At 40.9% G+C, this 20,988-nt stretch overlaps 1 protein-coding gene and 1 non-coding gene across 2 annotated transcripts; both read right to left on the bottom strand.

Moving 5' to 3' along the window:
* Positions 1–1,264: 1,264 nt before the first annotated feature.
* On the bottom strand, positions 1,265–20,332 carry LOC136853325 (tRNA (guanine(26)-N(2))-dimethyltransferase-like). Its single transcript, XM_067128687.1, has 6 exons — positions 20,289–20,332; positions 18,102–18,338; positions 16,683–16,868; positions 15,747–15,975; positions 3,309–3,461; positions 1,265–2,758 (listed from the first exon to the last, which is right to left on the bottom strand). Exons 1-6 carry the CDS (start codon positions 20,315–20,317, stop codon positions 1,958–1,960), a joined length of 1,635 nt encoding a protein of 544 aa, XP_066984788.1. The 5' UTR covers positions 20,318–20,332; the 3' UTR covers positions 1,265–1,957.
* On the bottom strand, positions 9,402–9,505 carry LOC136853732 (U6 spliceosomal RNA). The gene has a single exon (XR_010857545.1). It is a non-coding gene; the product is annotated as a U6 spliceosomal RNA (small nuclear RNA).
* Positions 20,333–20,988: the final 656 nt, after the last annotated feature.

Consider the following 20,988-nt stretch of genomic DNA (forward strand, 5'->3'; position numbering starts at 1 on the left):
TGCATTATTTTTATAACCTATATTAATATTTCATTTTAGCACTCAGCAACCAGTTTAGCTACACATAAAAATAAAAAATGAATACCTGCACAACAAAGCATTAAATAACTGTTTTTTCTCAACTGTGAATTTGTATGTCCTCACTATTGTTCACAAAAGACAGGAACCCGCAAAAAAGAAAAGTTATTTTTTTTTACAATGGATTTCTAAACATTTCACAAATAAAACCCTGTTTACACAAGACTAGTTATCACTTCCATGATCCTCTAATGACTGTTATAAGAAAAAAGAAATGCTGATCGTCTCCCTTTTCACCTTCCTCCAACAAAGGAAAAAAACACATACTAACAACGCCTCCAAATGCATGAGAGAATGGTGCTCAGGGCTAAAGTACTACATCTCTTCATCTCACTCTGGCCAATTGAAAGCTTTCCTCCCTGGAAAGGCTGGCACCCTCTGGCTTTCACTAGTTATTAGAACAAGGCCTGGTCAAACAATGATCCCCTATAAAACTTCCATTTATAGCCAGCCTCCTTCCAGGAAAAGTTCAACCAGCCTTCTGGAGGAGACACAAACAACTAAACACCCATACAATTTCGTCCAGACTTTCCATCTCTTGTGGCCTCAAGTTTCACTCTGCCTCCTGAAGATGACTTGGATGTGGGTACACTGTATTCCTGTCTGTTCACTGAAATGCTGGAATGAATGTCACTTATAAAAAAGTGTCTACAGTACTTTTCAAAACTCTCTCCAGGATCCTGTCTTGTCAACAAACTGATAGTCATATCAAGGAGTATGCATCAAGATGATTTCATTTAGCAACTGACCTATTTTCTCCATAAGGCACACCTGTGCTTGGCTTTGTGCCCAAATCACATACTGTATTCCATTCCATTCCATTAAAGAACAGACCCTCCTCATCCTTCCTAGTGGGGAATTAGGAAATACTATGACAGTATAAAGAGTTAAATTTACTGGTCAGTCCAAAAAGGACCAAGAAAACAGTCGGTTGCATATGGCATTTTTTCACCAAAGCTCCCAAATCTCTCATGCCTGTGGCACACCTAGATCTAGATCTCTTGGAACCAGCTTTACTAGGCACAATGACATCTACCTTCAAGACCATTCCATTTCTAAACTAACAGTCCAAAGGCCAATGCTAATAGTGCAACACCAGTACTAAAGGTGTCTGTGCCCATTCTCATTGAAGAACCAGTGCTAATACAAATTACAAATAAAAAAAGGCTAGAAGATAAACTACAGCTGACTCAACAATGATATGTAATAAATCACACATTGGAAGGATTCACACAATAAAATATACTTGGGCAAAATATTTCTCTTACACACTTCCATATTCATGTAAATTATTTGGGAATTGAACAAAATATACTGGCTTCTCTTTAAGCAAAGTTCTGGCAATTATAAACTCTGACAAAATTTACCATTACCTTGCAGGAAGTCCTTGATGTAGCAATCCTTTTTGGATCCTAAGACAAGTATTTTAACAAAAATGCTGGCTTGGCAAACTACTCAGGCTTCCCTAGGCAGGCCTTCTTTGACTTCAGTTACCATACTGTAATGAAAGAATATTTTAGAAAAGCATACCAGAAAATGGAAGTTTACAAATATCATGCCTCAAAATAAAAATGTATAGAAAATTGTAGTCACTTACCTATATACCAGTTTGAAAAGCCAGAAAGAAACTGCAGAATGGAAAAATAAATTCTACTATTAGCAACTTTCTAAAGCTGAAATGGCCATTACATTCCAAAATAAGCATGAGCTGAGGTGCTTTGTAGATTAAAAGTAAAATTCAATCAACCAAGATTGATTTATCTCTTAATTAGACTTACTTTAGTCCACCACAGAGAGTATCTCTTGAAAACATACTCCATTCATCCTTTAACTTAAGTTTGATAGTAAAATATTCTTGCTTATAAAAAGTATATATTTCTTAATCTGTATCTTTTACAATATGTTTATTCTCTTTTGAAGTTTGTTCTAAAACATGGGAATCATTGTGATGTTTCCTCTTCTTCCCCTGGTTTCTTACTCTTTTCTCTTCTTCATGTGTATGGAATAAGCTTGTCTTTGCTCTGGACTTGGGGCCCCAGTTTTTCTCTGGTTTAACCTGAAAGCGAAGAAGCTCTTTACGTCTAGACTCTGGATTAGCATCAGGATGACACTCAAAGTTGATTGTGTGTTCTGAAGCTTTTTCTAAGATCCTCTTGCCTGCCCTATCATCTTTCATTTTTGCTCTGTTGGCTGGATGGATTTTTTCCCATGCTCTTACAATATCCCATATTAACTGAGCTGGTGCATTTGTTTTAATAGAAGCTTTGCAAGTATGAGACATGGAAACATCATAGCCGGCATTAAGGAGTGCAGAGCGAAACTGCACCATTTTACACAGATTAATTCCAGCTACAGCAGCAAGTTTGTCAACTACATAAAAAAGGGGCACATCTGGTAGTTCTTCTTCCATCATCGTCAATGTACCAAACATTCGGCGATAAGTTGTAAAGTCTTCCTCAACCAAGGATGCCTTAAGATTCTTTAAAAATTCTCTATCATGAATGGGTGCAGACCATATAGGACCTGCCATTATATGTTTGTACCCACAATGAGTACAAGACTGTGATACTGATGGCCCATGAGATAGCTGGTACTTGACACTCCTGCCATTGACAAGTATACGTCCTAAAGGTTGCAAGGTGAAGGTTTCACATCCAACACACTGGTACAGCCATGACACCTGAAAGAGAGAATAAACACTGAGCCTAATCTATCCATTATGAAGCAAATCAGTCCACAGTTTTCCAAGGTCAACAATTTCATCACTTCAAGAAAAGAGTACAGCACAGTGCAGTAACATGTATCATATCTTTTGACACTGGAATAGAGTAAACAAATGCAAAGGAGAACTGTGCTTAACCATATGAATTTTATAATGAACCCCTTTACAATCTGAAGGTAAAGAAGCATATCATCAGCATTTAGACCTGAACATCAGGTGAAAGACATCAGATTCCAACATAAAACTGAAACACTACAAAAAAAAAGTTCATTATATCAAAATACTGCTAGCACATCAGTGCCTATTCTCAAAGATATGTTGAGAACCATTAAAATAACTAACATTATATGTTCCACATTGCAAACACAGGTTACTCAAGCTAAATTTTGTTTTTCGGCATCAAACACTATTATCAGCAGATGTTTTAATTAACAAATAAAGACCAATAAACTACACAAATGACAGTGGTGAAAAAGGAAATTTAAAAGCTTAACAACAAACAACATACCTTTGAAAATGTTTCTTTGCATTTTGCCTGGCTGGTAAAAACACGCACCACCACTCTCACATAGAAATCTGCACTCAGTGACAGCAGTGGTACAATATATCTTCCATACCTGTTTGCGTGGGATTCAATGCACTGGAGAACAATTCGTAAGGCCTGTAAATGAAGTTAGTCATATTTTTACTGAAACATTTAACTAACAACTCATTACCTTATTAAATTACTTGAATAAAAAGCCCAAGAAATAATCTGAGATAAGAAAACTAGTTTCCTGTCTGGAAAAATATTATCAACAGGTGTAATTATAAAACACAAAAAGGAATTTTACAGGCGAGATTTGGAAAATGTAATTTTTAAACTCAAAATTAGTTTTCCTATAATAACCATTACTTAACGTACCCATCTCATTGGTCATAAAACATCCCAGACAAAATTCTCCAAAGGTAGAAGAGCAACTTTCACATACATCACTTACATGGCTAGAACAATTGGCTTTAAACTGTTAACCCAGCATGTTCTTCACTTTGTTTTATTTTTGATATTATGAATATAGGGAAGGAAAGACAGAAAATCTGCAAGAAAAGTTAACCTTTTTTTAAATACATTTTCTCCCAACAAAACCTTATAACTTATAACTCCACAATCAAAATATTCGTGGGGAGGAACTAAGCTGTCAAAGCCTCAGGCAGTTGTTGGATTTCTGTTTCATGGCAGGGCAAGGGAGAACAAAAGAATTTGTTGTTTTATATATTATATAAACTTAACTGTATGGCAGCTTAACAGAAACTAAATATACATTGTAGATTTCAGTAAAAGGTAAACAGTAATAATTACAGTACTCAACAGTTTGAGTAAAAGGTACAATTATAATAAATACATTATTCGCATAAATACAGTATGTAGTTATACAACTAATTACACCAAAGTGTAGTTAGCAATCTCACACCTCCCCAAGATGGCAGGTGCAATACAAGGATACCTGGCATCTTAAGGTCCTTATTTAGTATATGATTTCAGGTCCCATCTTATTTTTAAACGCTCTGGTGCCCGTGTCTGCGTCCACTCGTTCAAGCCTTCAAAGCAGAATCTATATCGTGTCATTGGAGATGTTTACAGCAACTGTGCGTCATCACGTCCAACCCCTCAGATTTGCATCAGTACCACTCACCCCAAAGGATCAAGTTCAGTTATGTGGACACCTGACTCTGGAGTGGAGACAACTGTGATAGGACTTGAGAACGCTAAATCTCTTAGAATTCATGAGAGTTCACTGGAGCCGATCATTATGGGTGGTCTCATTGCAGCAGATCGTCGACCTCTCACTAACATGGGTACTTTTGAGGCTTTTTAACTTTGGGGAATCGTGAGTGCGACACCAGTTGTGTCAGTCGTCAAAGGAAGTGAAAGGTGCACTTCTGAGCTGGTTTGATTGTGTAGCACTGGGAATATTACCAGAAAACTTTCAAGCGCCAAATATGATATTTTAATGATAAAATAAAGTTTGTTCATACTTACCTGGCAGATATATATATAGCTGTATTCTCCGAAGTCCGACAGAATTTCAAAACTCACTGCACTGCGCAGTGCTGGGGCAGGTGGTTAGTACCCATTCCCGCTGCTGGGAGGCGGGTATCAGAACCATTCCCATTTTCTATTCAGATTTTCTAACGCCACTGACTCCTGAGGGAGGAGGAGGGGGCAATATGAATATATATATATCTGCCAGGTAAGTATGAACAAACTTTATTTTATCATTAAAATATCATTTTGTTCATGAGACTTACCTTCAGATATATATATAGCTGAATACCACCTTTGGAGGGTAGACACAGCCAAGAATTAGGGAAAAAACCAATTATTGGTAAAATTATTATGGTTCCTTATCTGATAGCGTAGCTGACTGAGTGGTTACTGTCACTCTAGTCTGCTTCTGCTTTACTAGAGACCCCAGCGAGGTAGTGACCTATATAGCTGGCGACTTCTAGATGATCTGTCAACGGGGCGTGACCACAATGTGACTAGATCATAGACCATACAAAGAGAGGACAAAAGAGCATTACTAACCACCTAACCAACACCTAAAGCATTAGTTTGCAAAGGATTGGGAAGACTGCCTCAGTAGTCGACCCAACAACCATAAAAACACAATTAAAAGGGGATAGGATCAGAGTTACCCCCTGTCCCCAAGGTTGCTGAAGCAGCAATGTATGGTCCCAGCGAAAGCAATTTTCGTATGCTACCTAAACATCTTGCCAAGAGTGTGAGGCAAACACCGCATTGACTTCGCCAAAATGTGGCACTAAGAATGTCACTGAGTATCATATTTTCTTGAACGCCATGGAGTAGCAACTGCCCTCACCTCGTGAGCGTTAACTCTCAACAACTTGAAGTTGGAGTGCGTCACAACTAGAGTATACGTCCTTAATGAGCGTCCCTAATGAAGAATGCCAGTGCATTCTTCGACATAAATTTAACTGGTTGCCTCACAGAACACCATAAAATATCCGAGGGACCACACGGTGTCCTGTGTTCTTTTAAGGTAGTACTTGAGAGCTCTAACTGGACATAGAACTCCCTCAGGTTCCTGTCCAATAAGGTCTGCTAAACCTTTAATTTCAAAGTGTCTAGGCCAAGGGTTAGAAGACCTATCATTCTTAGCCAAGAACTTAGGGCTTAAAGGATAGACAGCATTGTGTTCCTTGAAGCCCACATGACGGCCTCGAACTTCGCTCACTCTCTTCGCGCCGCCAGAGCCGCGAGGAATGCCGTTTCGAGTAACATCCTTAAGAGATGCAGAGTGGAGGCTCAAAAGGACTAAACATCAAAAACTTGAGCACTACGTCAAGTTCCAAGCAGAGGAATTAGCTGAGGAACCTTGGACGTATTGAAAGAGCTCGTAAGATCGTGGAGGTCCTTATTGTCAGACAAATCTAATCCTCTGTGTCTGAATACAATCGAAAGCATGCTCCGATAACACTTGATAGTCGGAACTGCTATATCGAGTTTTCTCTTAAGTAAAGGAGAAAATCCACCCAACCTGGCTCACAGTGATAGAGGAAGAGGAAAAGCCCTTCTTTCACACAACCTTTGAAGGTTGCTCACTTACGCTAGAAATATCCTTTAGATGAAGAACTTCTGGCTCTAGCGATGGCCCGTGCCACCTGGCCAGAAAAACCCCTTCGCTCTGACCAAGTTTCGATAGTCTGAAAGCAGTCAGGTTCAGAGCGGGGAGATTCAAAGATATCTCGTGAAGTGGGTTTGTATGAGCAGGTCTGCTCTCATAGGAAGGGTCCTCGGGCGTCTACCAACCAGAAGAGAAACTCCGAGAACCAGTGGTTCAAAGGCCAAAACGATGGGGATGAGAGTCATCCTCGTCCCTTGTGAGGCCGCGAACTTGCGTATGACTTCTCCCAGAATTTAGAACGGGGAAAAGGCGTAAACATCTATTCCGTCAATCCCAGGGAAGAGCAACTATCGCAGAACTGCCCCAGGGTCAGTACAGATGAGCTTTATAGAGGAGCCTCGCTGTTCTTGAGGTCGTGAAAATATCCACAAGATGGCGACCCCAAAATTTCCAAAAATCTTGGCAAACCTCCTGATGAAGGGTCCATTCCTTCGGCAGGAGTTGATGGCGCCAACAGAGCAGGTCTGCTCGAACATTTTCGACCCCTGCAACAAAACTTGTGAGAATCGAAATGTTGCGAGCATAGGCTCAAAGAATAATCTCTCTTGCAAGGCTGAACAGGGAACAAGTAGTATTGTCCGAGTTTGCTAGAACTACACGATTGCAAACTTGGACCTCGAAAAATGGAGAGCTAAAGATAGCCGCAAATCTTTGAAGTCGATGTGCCAGGACACCTGTTCCTCTCTCCGGGTTCCTAACACTTCCTCTCCCTCTAGTGTTGCCCCCCAACCTGTTGACGACCCGTCGGAAAAACAACACTAGGTTGGGGTTCAGAAGCTTGAGGGAGATCCCTTTCTGCAATTTCGTTGGATCGAGCCACCACCACAGATCTCTTTATATAAGGAAGAATTCTCAATTCCTCTTTCAAGTCTTCCTTGCTTTGCCAGTTCTCCAACAAAAAGAACTGAAGAGGCCTGAGATGCAGACTCCCCAGAAAACAAACTTCTCCAGCGAGGAAATGGTCCCCAGCAGACTCATTCCTTCCCCCACCTAGCATGTTTCCTTTTCCAAGAAGGCCGAGACTTTTTCGTACATAGAAGTTGCCGTTCTTGCGACGGAGACGCTATAAAACTGAATACATCTGAATTCCCAGACACAATGGACAGTGAGGGGATCAGCTGCGACTTCTCCACAGACCAGAAGTCCCAGGGACTTCACGAGTTGCAGAGTCAACTGAAGGTCCTCCAGATACCTTAACCGGCGGACGCTCGAATCAACCAGTCGTCCAAGTAGAGTGAGATCCTGGCGTGCGACAGGTGCAACTGCATCGCAACGTTTTTCATGAGGCGTGTAAACACCCTCGGAGCAAAATGTGACGCCAACAGCATCTGGTGTTCCCAGGCGGTCACCCATCAAGTACTGACCAGACCGCGTTGCTTAACTGATCGGACGAGAAGCGGTGTTTTCAACGTGGTATGGTCGTTGTGCAGAGTCCAAAGCAGAGAGCCCTGAACTGGTACGTCTAGTCCCCAAGACAACCTGAGATACTTCATCGAGCGTGGATGAATTGGGGCGTGAAGATAAGTATCTTGGAGATCCAAAGATACCATCCAATCCCGGGATGAAGGGCTCCTAGTATTGACTGCGGGTCTCCATCTTGAACTTTTCCTTCGGACCAAGTTGTTCGACCTGTTGACGTCAAGACGGGTCTCCAGCCTACAGAAAGTTTTGGGACTAGAAACAATCTGTAGTAAAATCCCGGGAACACCGAGTCAAGACCTGTTCCACTGCTCTCGCTCAAACATCTGTTCGAGCAGGTCAAACAATTTTCTGTTTGACAGGAAGGCAGTTGGGAAACAAAAAACAAAGGAGGAGGAGACAGGAAGGGAATCAAGTAACCTCTCTCTAACAGTAGGAGGGACCAAACGTCTGCCCCTCACTCTTTCCAGGCTTGTGCAAAATGAAGCCTGGTTGCAAAGGGAGTCTGGAGATGAAAGGAGTCACTTGCTACCTCTCTTGGAAGTGACATTCCTTCGGGAAAAAACTCTCTCTCGTGGTGCGGGTCTCGTGTTGCTTCCCATGGAAGCCCCTTTGTTAGGCAAATATTTAGCTTTCGTTTACTTTTTGTATCATTGAGATCGGTGCAATCGTTATGAAGGAGATGCAGTTTGAATGTCGATAACTTTAGTTTTGAGAAAAACGATATTTTTTGCTTCTCTGTGTATTTATTTGCTTGCTGTTACACAGTTTGATGTTTTTATGACATAATGAAAAGCCAAAAAATAGACCTGCAAAGTAATATAACTTCGCTAAATGAAGCTAAATGAAGCGAGTGTCAAAACACGGCTCAGGTTGGGCAGCGCGACGTTTTACTTAGTCAAGCTCTGAGCTGCTACTGACTGACTGCCACTGACTGCCCTGCGGCATTCCTGTCTTTCGCTGATGCGTACTAGGTCCACAGGTTGCCATAGATCGCATTAGATATTATTATTTCATAGCTAAAAGGAAATTACCACCGATATACTGACAATATCATTACATTATACGAAAAATGTAATTTGACTATGATAGGGTTACTGTTTTGTTTATAACTCTAACTGTATGGCGAACTTTTAAATAAAACTTTCTGAGAAGATAGTCAGGATATGTATGATGCCATATATAAAATATCCCAGAAAATTTGATTTCGATTTTTAGTCAAGCGCTCCCCTTAAGACAAAGACAACTGCGAAGGTGGAGAGAGGCGAAGGTTGAAAAGTCTCAGGAAACAGATCCTTAAGAAAAAGCCAGAGTCTGATAATCAGAGGAAGAAGAAGACGAAAGAAGTTTCTCTTCATACAAAAGCTGTGACGAAAGAGGATGTTCTTCCGCGGCTGGCGGGTCTTGGTGAGTGGTGAAAGTAGTTCGATTCGCCGATCGTGGCGGGGAACTCCCGCGAACGAAGTCGTCAACTAGGTGCATATAGTAAACATAAAAATGTGGAACACTTCACGATTAGCGTGTCATCCTTGCGCAGGGGCCATGCTAATCTTCTCTGTATCGTTCAATTTTAGTATATGTACTGCGAAGCAAGTACTGGCTAAATTAAGAAGGACATCAGATGTTAGGCGGGTAGTTGTGCGACATGATGAACAACTGGGCGGCGTCAACACAAGACTTGAAGCTATCTGGCGGCGGCGCGGCGTCATGGCGTGGCGCGCGAGAGGCTCCGTGGCAAGTACTAGAAGAGAGTCACAGCGTGGCGCGCGCGGCGTCATGGCTAAGCGCGCGCCCGGCGTCAAGGTGAGGCGCGCGTCAAGCGTGAAAAGCGCCACGAAGAGCAAGACGCGCTCCTGGCGCGAGACAAGAGAAAAAGCCAACACCTCAACTCGGGAAGACGAATAAAAGCCACTAAACACTCTCTCTAGACGACAGACGAAAGCCCCAAAGCATCTAGCAGACGAGGAAGATGAAGCAGGAGACGAAGGTGAAAGTCTGTACCTCTTAACAGGCAGATTCGAATCTTGAAAGGTTCATGAGCATCCAGCTGTTGTTGCAAACCCAACAAAATCTTACGCGTTGGAGAAGCAACTCTCTCGGGAGAAGGGCTGAACCTGAGAGAAGGAAAAGGTCGAGAGGCGTATACTTCCTTCCACAGGGAAGAAGCTCTAGCCCTCGCCTTAGTGCGACAGGGGGTCGAGTAAGCGTCATCATTCGAAAAACACTTTATTCTCTTCTGCAGAGGAATATCCACGCAACTTTCGGGGAAGAGCACAAACGTCTAGAGGAAGAGGGCGTGAAGCGTCCTCTCCTCTAAGCTTCTCTTAAGAGGGCGAGAGTCAACCGAGCTCCAACCCCGAGGTGGGGAGGGGGCGTGTCGGAGGGCGAGAAGCAATCCTTCAGGATGCGTGCCTGAGCACGATCCCTGGCAGCCTGGGTAGCGTCATCAGGACCTGCCGAAGGACACCAGACCGGTGGGAAGCCCCGTAACCCTCATGCGACTTTAAACATGCCCCCTCCCTGGTCCTGGGAGTTCGACAGAGGTCCAGGCCTAGAGGCATTATAGGGCCGATCTGGCGCCCCCTCCACAACACTAGGGGCACTAGCACTAACACTATGCGTTTGAATTGCATTCACTTAAGTTTCAAGAGCACGCATTGACTCCACACGAGCCAGGAATTACCTTCTGCAGCAACAAACTACAGGGTTAGTACTAAAATTTACTACAGGGTTACTAGTAGGAGAAAACCTGACTGTCCATCTAAGGATGCACTCTAGGAGGAAGATTTCCTCAGCCTATCACGCTCAATTTAAGCATATAGGCTTCATATTCTTCCACTCACCCTCAGACAATCCCACACATTCATTACCGATTATCATAGAGCATTGAACACCCTTACATATCATACATAAAAAGAGTGAGGAACTATCAAAGTCTTGATAGCCTCACCTTACATTCACCAAGCTACAGACTCAATAGCTAGAGGTAAGACATCTTAATTATAAGAAAAGTCAAAAGCAAAATCAAAAACGGTCCACAAAGAGCGTATGCCAAGTCACAGATCCAGTTGAATACCAAAAAACAACCAAAATACTTAAGTGACAACAAATTTCGAAATCCAAATGACAACAGGTGTTGACAGTCCGGCGACAGAGAAAATCTGAATAGAAAATGGGAATGGTTCCTGATACCCGCCTCCCAGCGGCGGGAATGGGTACTAACCACCTGCCCGGCCACTGCGTGTGCCGCGATTTTGAAATTCTGTCGGACTTCGGAGAATACAGCTATATATATATCTGGCAGGTAAGTCTCATGAACAAAACAGCATGTTACATGTTCAGTGTCGCAACCACATATAGCATCGAAAACCAGGAAGGTTTTGGAGCCACAAGTGACTTCTAACACACAGGATGTTGTGCAATCTGCAAGTGCCAGCAGTTTGATGTCTGTACCAGTGGCATTGCCAAGATGGCCACACAGCAGAGACCCTACAGAAGCAGAGCGTGCAGAACATGCAGCTTCCATCATTTCTGCTTATCCTCATGTATTTGATGCTTCAGCTACTCTAAGGGAAATGCAGGGGAGGTCTATGAGGATTCAGCTGTCAGCAGATGCACATCCTTTTGCAGTGACCGCACCACGCACCATTCCGTATTGTTGGAGATTGGATATTAAAGCTCAGCTAGATGACTTGCTTGCTAAGGATATCATTGGTGAGGTTGATTACCCCACCGAATGGTGTCATCCGATTTTGTGCAATCTGCAAGTGCCAGCAGTTTGATGTCTGTACCAGTGGCATTGCCACGATGGCCACACAGCAGAGACCCTACAGAAGCAGAGCGTGCAGAACATGCAGCTTCCATCATTTCTGCTTATCCTCATGTATTTGATGCTTCAGCTACTCTAAGGGAAATGCAGGGAGGTCCTATGAGGATTCAGCTGTCAGAAGATGCACATCCTTTTGCAGTGACCGCACCACGCACCATTCCGTATTGTTGGAGATTGGATATTAAAGCTCAGCTAGATGACTTGCTTGCTAAGGATATCATTGGTGAGGTTGATTACCCCACCGAATGGTGTCATCCGATTTTGTGCAATCTGCAAGTGCCAGCAGTTTGATGTCTGTACCAGTGGCATTGCCACGATGGCCACACAGCAGAGACCCTACAGAAGCAGAGCGTGCAGAACATGCAGCTTCCATCATTTCTGCTTATCCTCATGTATTTGATGCTTCAGCTACTCTAAGGGAAATGCAGGGAGGTCCTATGAGGATTCAGCTGTCAGCAGATGCACATCCTTTTGCAGTGACCGCACCACGCACCATTCCGTATTGTTGGAGATTGGATATTAAAGCTCAGCTAGATGACTTGCTTGCTAAGGATATCATTGGTGAGGTTGATTACCCCACCGAATGGTGTCATCCGATTTTGTGCAATCTGCAAGTGCCAGCAGTTTGATGTCTGTACCAGTGGCATTGCCACGATGGCCACACAGCAGAGACCCTACAGAAGCAGGCGTGCAGAACATGCAGCTTCCATCATTTCTGCTTATCCTCATGTATTTGATGCTTCAGCTACTCTAAAGGAAATGCAGGGAGGTCCTATGAGGATTCAGCTGTCAGCAGATGCACATCCTTTTGCAGTGACCGCACCACACGCACCATTCCGTATTGTTGGAGATTGGATATTAAAGCTCAGCTAGATGACTTGCTTGCTAAGGATATCATTGGTGAGGTTGATTACCCCCACCGAATGGTGTCATCCGATTTTATGCAATCTGCAAGTGCCAGCAGTTTGATGTCTGTACCAGTGGCATTGCCACGATGGCCACACAGCAGAGACCCTACAGAAGCAGAGCGTGCAGAACATGCAGCTTCCATCATTTCTGCTTATCCTCATGTATTTGATGCTTCAGCTACTCTAAGGGAAATGCAGGAGGTCTATGAGGATTCAGCTGTCAGCAGATGCATCCTTTTGCAGTGACCGCACCACGCACCATTCCGTATTGTTGGAGATTGGATATTAAAGCTCAGCTAGATGACTTGCTTGCTAAGGATATCATTGGTGAGGTTGATTACCCCACCGAATGGTGTCATCCGATGGTCCCTATTGCAAAGAAGATGGGTGGTGTGCGGTTGTGTGTGGACCTTACAAGACTTAACTGCTACGTGCGCAGACCTACATATCCAGTTCGATCCCCTCACGATGCTATATCGTCTATGGATGCTGGAGCCAGGTGGTTCACTACTTTGGATGCGAAGATGGGATACTTCCAAATCAAAATTGCTGAAGAAGATCAGGATCTTACTTGCTTCATCACACCTTGGGGACGTTACAAATTCAAACGAGCTGTAATGGGGCTTGTATCATCTGGAGATGAGTACAATCGTCGAGAGAGATCAAGCTTTGGGAGATATTCCACGCACTGTCAAAATTGTTGATGATATTTTGGTGTATGATTCTAGTTACCGTGACCACTTAGCCCATGTGATCACACTTGTGCAAAAATGTGACAAATTTGGAGTAACCTTAAATCTTGATAAAATTTTCTTTGCTCAACCTAATGTTGAATTTTGTGGTTACAGTATAAATCATGAAGGTTATAGTGTGGATTCTCGGAAGGTGAGAGCTATAGCTGAATTTCCAAAGCCACAAAATATCACTGATCTCAGGTCATTCATGGGTTTAACCAATCAGCTTGGGGCTTTTCTTCTGCGATTGCAGCTGCTGCACAGCCACTCAGGGACCTGCTTAAACCTCGGAATGAGTGGTGCTGGACCCCTCAGCATGACGTGGCTTTCAGAAAACTAAAGAAGCACTCATAGCTCCTCCTGTTTTAGCTCATTTTGATGCATCTTTACCTACTATGCTTCAAACTGACGCATCAAGTTGCATGGTATGGGGTTTGTTTTGCTGCAACAACATGGAGAGCTTGGAAACTCATCCAGTGTGGATCCAGGTTTCTAACGGATCGCGGAAACTAGGTATGCCGTAATTGAGGTTGAGATGGCTGCTGTACTTTGGGCAGTGAGGAAATGCAGTGTTTACTTGGCTGGTTTGCCTTATTTTGACCAGGTAGTAGACCATCGACCACTTATTCCTATTCTCAATTCAAAACTTCTTGGAGAAATAGAATCCTTGACTGCAGCATATGAGAATGAAACTCTGCAGATTTACTTTTGCTGCACGGTGGCAAAGTGGGAAATGTCACAGCATGCAGGATGCACTCTCTCGTTCACCAGTTAAGAGCCTTGCTGAGGACAATGATGTGCTGGATGATGCAGATCCATTGCATGCTGCTGTTGTATTGTCTTTATTAGCTACTTGTGAGGAGGGCATAAGGTTAGCACCTCTACGGGACCAGGCGCTGGATAAGATTCGTGATGCTTCTGCACATGATGGTGAATATCTGTCATTCACGAGATGTAATAATGAAAGGATTTCAGATCATAAGCATAGCTTACCAGAAGAGTTGCGAGCATACTGGGGAATTCGGGACATGCTGGCCGTGGATGATGGTTTGATAGTTTATGGACCTAGACTTCTCATACCTGCTTGCCCGCCTGCGTGTGAAAACTTTGCAGTGTCTACATGATGCTCACCAAGGAGTGGACCGCACCAGCGTCGAGCACGCCAGGCGGTGTACTGGGCCAGGGATTGACAGGGACGTTGAGAATACAGTGAAGTCTTGTTCTCGTTGCCGAGAGCTGTTACCAGGTCAGCAGAATGAGCCTTTGATGCAGGAAGACTTGCCAAGTCGAGTATTTGAGTCTGTGTCTGGTGATTATTTTCATGTCACTGGCAAGACATTTCTTGTGTGCGTTGATCGCCTATCAGGTTGGCCATATGTATCTTCGTGCAATGGATCAACTTCTGCAGCTCAACTAGTTAGTTTGTTGAGGCCAATATTTTCAGACACAGGTGTGCCTGTAGTACTGAAAACAGATGGAGGACCGCGGTTAAGCTTCATCAACATTGCGGCATTTCCTTGCTCGATGGGGTGGAACACCAGCGTGACATTGCCCTATAATCCAAAAGCAAATGGTCATGCGAAGCTACCGTGAAGATTATCAAGAAGTTGATTTTGTGACCACAAGAAATGGCAAGCTGGATGAGGATGAGTTCGCACAAGGGCTTCTTGAGCTCAGGAATACTCCACGGGCGGACGGTAGATCTCCAGCGCAAATCTTGTTTGGACATCCTTTGCGTTCCAAGATTCCGGCTCATCATCGTTCATTTGCAAAAGAATGGCAACGTACAGCTGACGAATGTGACATAAAGACTAAGGATTTTTCAATATGTTAAAGTTTGAATTAACAAGAGCATTTTCTCCCATTACTCTATATCCTACGGGTCAGGGAGCTATGACAGAAACAGGATTAAAACACTTAACACATTCATGTAGGTCCAAAGGGTGTACATGCAGTAAGACTACCTTTTTCTTCTTCTGTCTGATACACAAAAGACTGGTGATCCTTGGACATCACATTAACAATATTAGCCATGTATGTGATTAATAGGGTTGTGATGAGAAACCTTTGTTTTTCATAGATAAATACTTAAAGCTATAGGAAGCATTGATCAAATAACTCAAGTATTAAGAAGAATTATAAATTCCTAAATCATACAAGATAACTTGAAATTATAAATATAAGCATCCAACAGATATTGTTACTCATTCAACAAACAATTCAGTATATTGTATATAAATTCCTGTAACCATGATATTCTATCAAAGTACAAAAATGAGATCTGTTAATCATATAATGCACATAAAATGTATTCCAGTTACGTTTCATTATACATGCATCCATAATATTCAAAGGTATTGTACTCACAATTTCATGGCAGGCTTTGCTTTTAATTGAAACTGCCCCATACTTTGTGTATGAGGTTTCTGGAGAATTGCCACAAAGCACAGCCATGTCTGTACAAGTCACGAGTAAGATTCCTCCATCAGTTACACACTGCACAGCGCCATCCAGAAAGATGTGTGGGGAACCATACGGATCTAAGTCTATTGCATGAAACCTTTTGCTTGGCTCTCGGTTTTCATACATCAACATGCTGAAATGTAAAGGATTTATTATTTGATGGAACTGCAAAACAGAATTTTTTTCTGAAAACTAACATCTCGTATACCAAAGCACTACATTAACAGTAAGACTGAATGTCTTCTTTCTTGAGCAACCTGCTTGAAAACCCATCTGATCTAAATCTTCTGTGATGTCCTTTTTCCTAGGTATTCTTGGCTTTCATCTTCATCTTTGCCTTGATACTTCCACAACTACTTTTCTGATTAGCAGTCCTTACCCTTTCTCATCAAAAGTCAAAACAACCTCTACGTTTAAAATATCAAGACTCTTTTTCAGTTTTGCATCAAATACTCTTTTATCTAAATTTTTAAATAGCAGACAGCATTGAAATTCAATAAATTTTTTTCGCTGTATCAAGTAAAAACAACAGAAGTGGCCTCTAAAAGTTCTTTTTTTACAAGGTTTATTCAGCTAAAATAAAAATGAAATAATCTTCCATGATTCTGATGGAGTTCATAAAATAACTTTTTCCAATTTGGGGTCTGTTGGGTTACCAAAAAAAAAAAAAAAAAAACTATGCATGCCAAGACCTTCTAATTTCATTATGTTGCTGATGGAACATGCCTATATGTAATAACTACAGTACAAAACTATACGTTCCTATAAATCTACTTATTCCAGATGGTACTGGTATATAGTGTGCACAATTCCTTTTCAGGAAGAAACTAGAGTACATACCTGGCATCTTTGTGACTTGGGATGACAACACCCTCAACCTCATTATGTTTAATGTTGCGCTTCATACACTCGATAGCTTGCCTTGAAATATCGTTTGCAACAACTTCTTTGACACCTCCAATTTCACGTGCATAACGAATTGACCTTAGTCCAGATGCAGCTAAACCTTCTAATATCGAATACCACCTTGATGTTCACTGGCAAATTGTCGTAAGACTGCAACACTGTAAAGGTAAAAATATAGTGAAAATATTTCAATAAATGCTAATTAAAACAAAGAGTTCATGACCCCTCAGTTAAGGTGCTCTACCCAGTATACAATACTAGAACAAAGCAATACTGATTGTAGAGTTTCTCTGGACCACAGCTGCATTTCTTTCTGCCTTTCGCTAATCATCTGTTTCCCTATCTGTCCTACTCATTCTACTCTGTCTTGCTCCCATTTTCATTCCTCATTTAAAAACGAAGGTCACGCAGGCTAGCATTATAAGTCCATGAAAGTAACTAGGAGGACTGATTACTCATTACATTTCTAATATCTTCACAATTATTTTCTTGTTTAACCCCCCTCTGAGATTCGAGTAGGGGAGTTCCAAAAATCTGTCAATGGCAAATCACACTTGGATGGCTCATGTACATAGCAACATTTTCTAATTTTGCTGCTCACATAAATTTTATCTTCCATGCCATGAAGCTGGACATGGTGCTTTTATAATCTGAATACCTGTCCTTTATTGTAGTATGTTAAAAAATTGAAAGCAACAAAAATAAAAAGTAGAGATTACATGTTCAATGTGGCTAGAAATTTTATGTGGTAATTTGAGGTCATCTGAATCACAACAGTTGGGAATAAAATATCACTGGGTTTTCAAAAGGTTAATAACCTGACCTAACAAAAACCCTTATCAATTTCGTGCTGAACAATAATTTGGCTAATAGCTCTTGGACACAGAGAAACATAGTTTACTAAAATCCTTTTCATGGACTACAAACAAATATAACCAATCCTCAACACAGAAACCTGGAAACAAGATGGCTTAAAATTTTGGATATAATTAGAAATGTAAAAAAAAAAAAAAAAAAAAAAAAATGACAAGATTCATATGACCACCTTCGAACCCACATTCAATGTTCAAACCAAGACAATGTACAATATACACGATTTTACACCTTTCATTTTTTATTAGTAAATATCAGCCTAAATAAAACCTATAAATTTTATCAGCACATAGAATTACCAATGCCAAATAGGTTTATTTTTGCTAATATGTAGAAAACTGATGAAATAAATCACATTTTTCCCGTCCTTTCTCATTTTCTTTTCTTAAACCTACTTTGGGATATTATCTGATTCCCAGTCCATAGCAACTAAAGTACTGCAATAAAAGATAAATACAAAAAAATTGGTGTCTCACTTACCTTAAATCTCTATTGAATTCTTGGACTGGGTTGTAAAAGACGTCGTGAGTAGAAGGAAACAATACTTCAGCTTTCCCTTCACTTACTGAGGTATAAGGAGTTGTGTCAATTTGAATTCCACAGTCATTTACCTCAGTTTTTTCTTTCTGAACGTCACTCTCTGCATTACACTGTACATCATTCGTTTCCATGGCCATACTCCTTGACCATAATGGTGGTGATAGAAGTCTCAGATACCTGAAAGCGACAGTATTTGAAATTAGGAGAGCCGTTTTCTTTGAGTCTGGTATTGTGCACAAAAATAGTCTGTAATGCATAACTAAAGTTATCTGATTTTCTATACAATTTCTTTATTATAAGAACTACAAAGAATGATGGAAAGATGTTCAGCAAATTAGACTTACGATCCACATGCAAACGAGCTTAGCTCTATAGCAGTACAGTAGAAGGAATTTTAAACAATGGTACAGTAAATAAAGGCACAGTAGGAGTACTCTAGATAATAAGTTTCTAATACTTGTATCTTTTTTAAAACAATCAGTGGTAGTACAGAAATAATGTGACCAGATTATTTTTCTGTAAAAAAGCGGGACATTTCATATATATATATATATATATATATATATATATATATATATATATATAAGAAATCAAAAATCAATCCAAACCATTTCATTTAACTTCATTGGGTATCGTAGCAGTCGGAGAAGACGATAGAAGTTACCAGCTAGTGAAATGGCAAAATTAAACAAAATATCAGCACTATTCCAATAAAATGGGGACAGTTTTGTTTTTGTAGCACGAAACAGCGGAACAAATGTGAAAAAAGCGGGACAAAACTCACAAAAGTATAAAAAAGCGGGACATTTTGCTAACTTTAAAAAAAGCGGGACTCTGGTCACATTATACAGAAACCTAATGTGTTACAAGGCCACTTTAACATTAAATATGCCTCTAGTTCTGTGAGGATCATAGAGCCTTCCCTTAAAAATTCCAAGGTGAATGGTGACGTCATAAAACAGTAAGCTTGGGATGTCTAAATTGAACCCATGTCTGTTGTGAAAGATTTCTATATTAAACTGATTAAAATAACATTTCAAAATATAAAAAATAATTTCATTATCTTTGAAAAACGAAATATACCAGTATTCACAAAACTTTCTTCACTTATCATGAAATTAGAAAATATGAAAACCAGTACTGTATAATACGTTAAGGAACTGATGGAAAATCTCTACAACTCAGTATGGGGTTTAACCTAAAATATCAGTTATTGTGACCTGGCGCAAGATGTTGCACTACAACATGTGAATCAAATTACTAATGCCTCATACAAAGCCTACACACAGCTAAGCACCCACCACAGGGACGAGGAGAATGCATCCTGGGGCCTACAAGTGTTCCAATGTGGAAAATAGAAAGAAGTCAGTAACAGGATATGAGGAAATGAAATGTGTCGACTAGTTGTGTACCTCCTGATCTCAAGGTAAGGAGTAAGCTCTCCACAATAGCAAAGAGATGGGGTTGGCGGCCATGCCGAGATTATTTAAAAATGCCTTTCTGTGATTCTACCTATAAAGGGTATAACTACAGACTGCTATCACAGCATGCTTCCCGCCATTGCTGACCGGAATATTAACCACTTTTAATTCACATTTATGTCTACATCTTTTGTTTAATTTTGTGTTATTTCTCATCTTGTAGACCGAATGCAGAATAAGAGGTCAGGGCTACTGTGGCCCCAACATGGATTTCTGTAGCAGGTATTTCTGAGGGAATTTGGCCTAACCAGACTTAACCTTTACCTAACCTAACCTTGGATGCTATGCCCTAACCTAGACAGTGGAGGCCTGGACCCTCCCCAAGCAAGTCGTGACCCCTCACTCTGCTGTCCACCAGAGCCTTTAGGTTGGGTTAGGTTGCATTCCATGCCTTTCCTTGCTATTCTTTCACTTTGTTTATTATTATTATTATTATTATTATTATTATTATTATTATTATGTTGCTTTCTGACTTGTGTACCCCAAAAACTGTTGGATGGAGAAATTTTTGGAGAGCCCTATGGGAGGGTTGGAGAACACAAAAACAAATGAGTGTTTTACACCAACATTAATTGTCGGAAATGTACAAAACACAAAATAATCCGTCGTAAAAATATACGAATTGCATCAAAATAAGTTAACATACCCTAAGCTACACTCAGGCTGACCTGTCATACGGTCTGTTATAAACGTCTAAGCTACCGGTGTAGTTTACGTACACAAATACATTAACTTGTTTATCTTGGGTCTATACATAAAAGCACATGTTTTTTTTTTGGAAATAAACTTACTATAAAAGTACCTGGAAAGCGTAAAATATAGTAATTTACAGAACAATTAACATCACCTGGTCGTGGGGAATAAAATCCGCATGAAGTACTTCCTTGAAACAAAATATCACAGTTCCGCGCATCATAATCTTGTCAATTTTAACTAAATTCTTTGAACTTTTATGCCTGTAAAAGTCTTTGATAAAGTGCTTATATATCTTAAATGTTCTTTGATATCTATTTCACTCATATCATTTGACCCAGCTCGAATTAGGCTATTTAATTGAGTAAAAACACACACAGCATTTAAGATAACATTGACTGTCATTCACATCTAATAAGATTTAAGGTCAAAGCCTAAGAATCATTATTGAAAGGTTAACAGTAAATCACTACATTTTAGCCAAATCTCTTTGTCATTTACATAATTTTAATTACATTTTCTTGGAGACATTAACATGGTATACAAAATGTAGAACTGTGAATGCGTGTTATATTTACTTACAAGGGATATTGTCTCTAGAACGGCTCACGTTGGTTGTGCCTATGACAACGAAAAAAAAGGACGTTGACGAT

This window comes from Macrobrachium rosenbergii, chromosome 27 (genome assembly GCF_040412425.1).
Source record: "Macrobrachium rosenbergii isolate ZJJX-2024 chromosome 27, ASM4041242v1, whole genome shotgun sequence".
NCBI lineage: Eukaryota > Metazoa > Arthropoda > Malacostraca > Decapoda > Palaemonidae > Macrobrachium > Macrobrachium rosenbergii.

Bases quoted from the DNA above. Each gene is read 5' to 3' on its own strand.
- LOC136853325 (XM_067128687.1), bottom strand. From the start codon at position 20,317: ATGACAGGTCAGCCTGAGTGTAGCTTAGG. The intron at 3,462-15,746 runs GTGAGTACAATA...CTTCATTTACAG, and splicing joins GCAAAGCCTGCCATGAAATT to GCCTTACGAATTGTTCTCCA. The intron at 2,759-3,308 runs GTATGTTGTTTG...TCTCTCTTTCAG, and splicing joins GCAAAGAAACATTTTCAAAG to GTGTCATGGCTGTACCAGTG.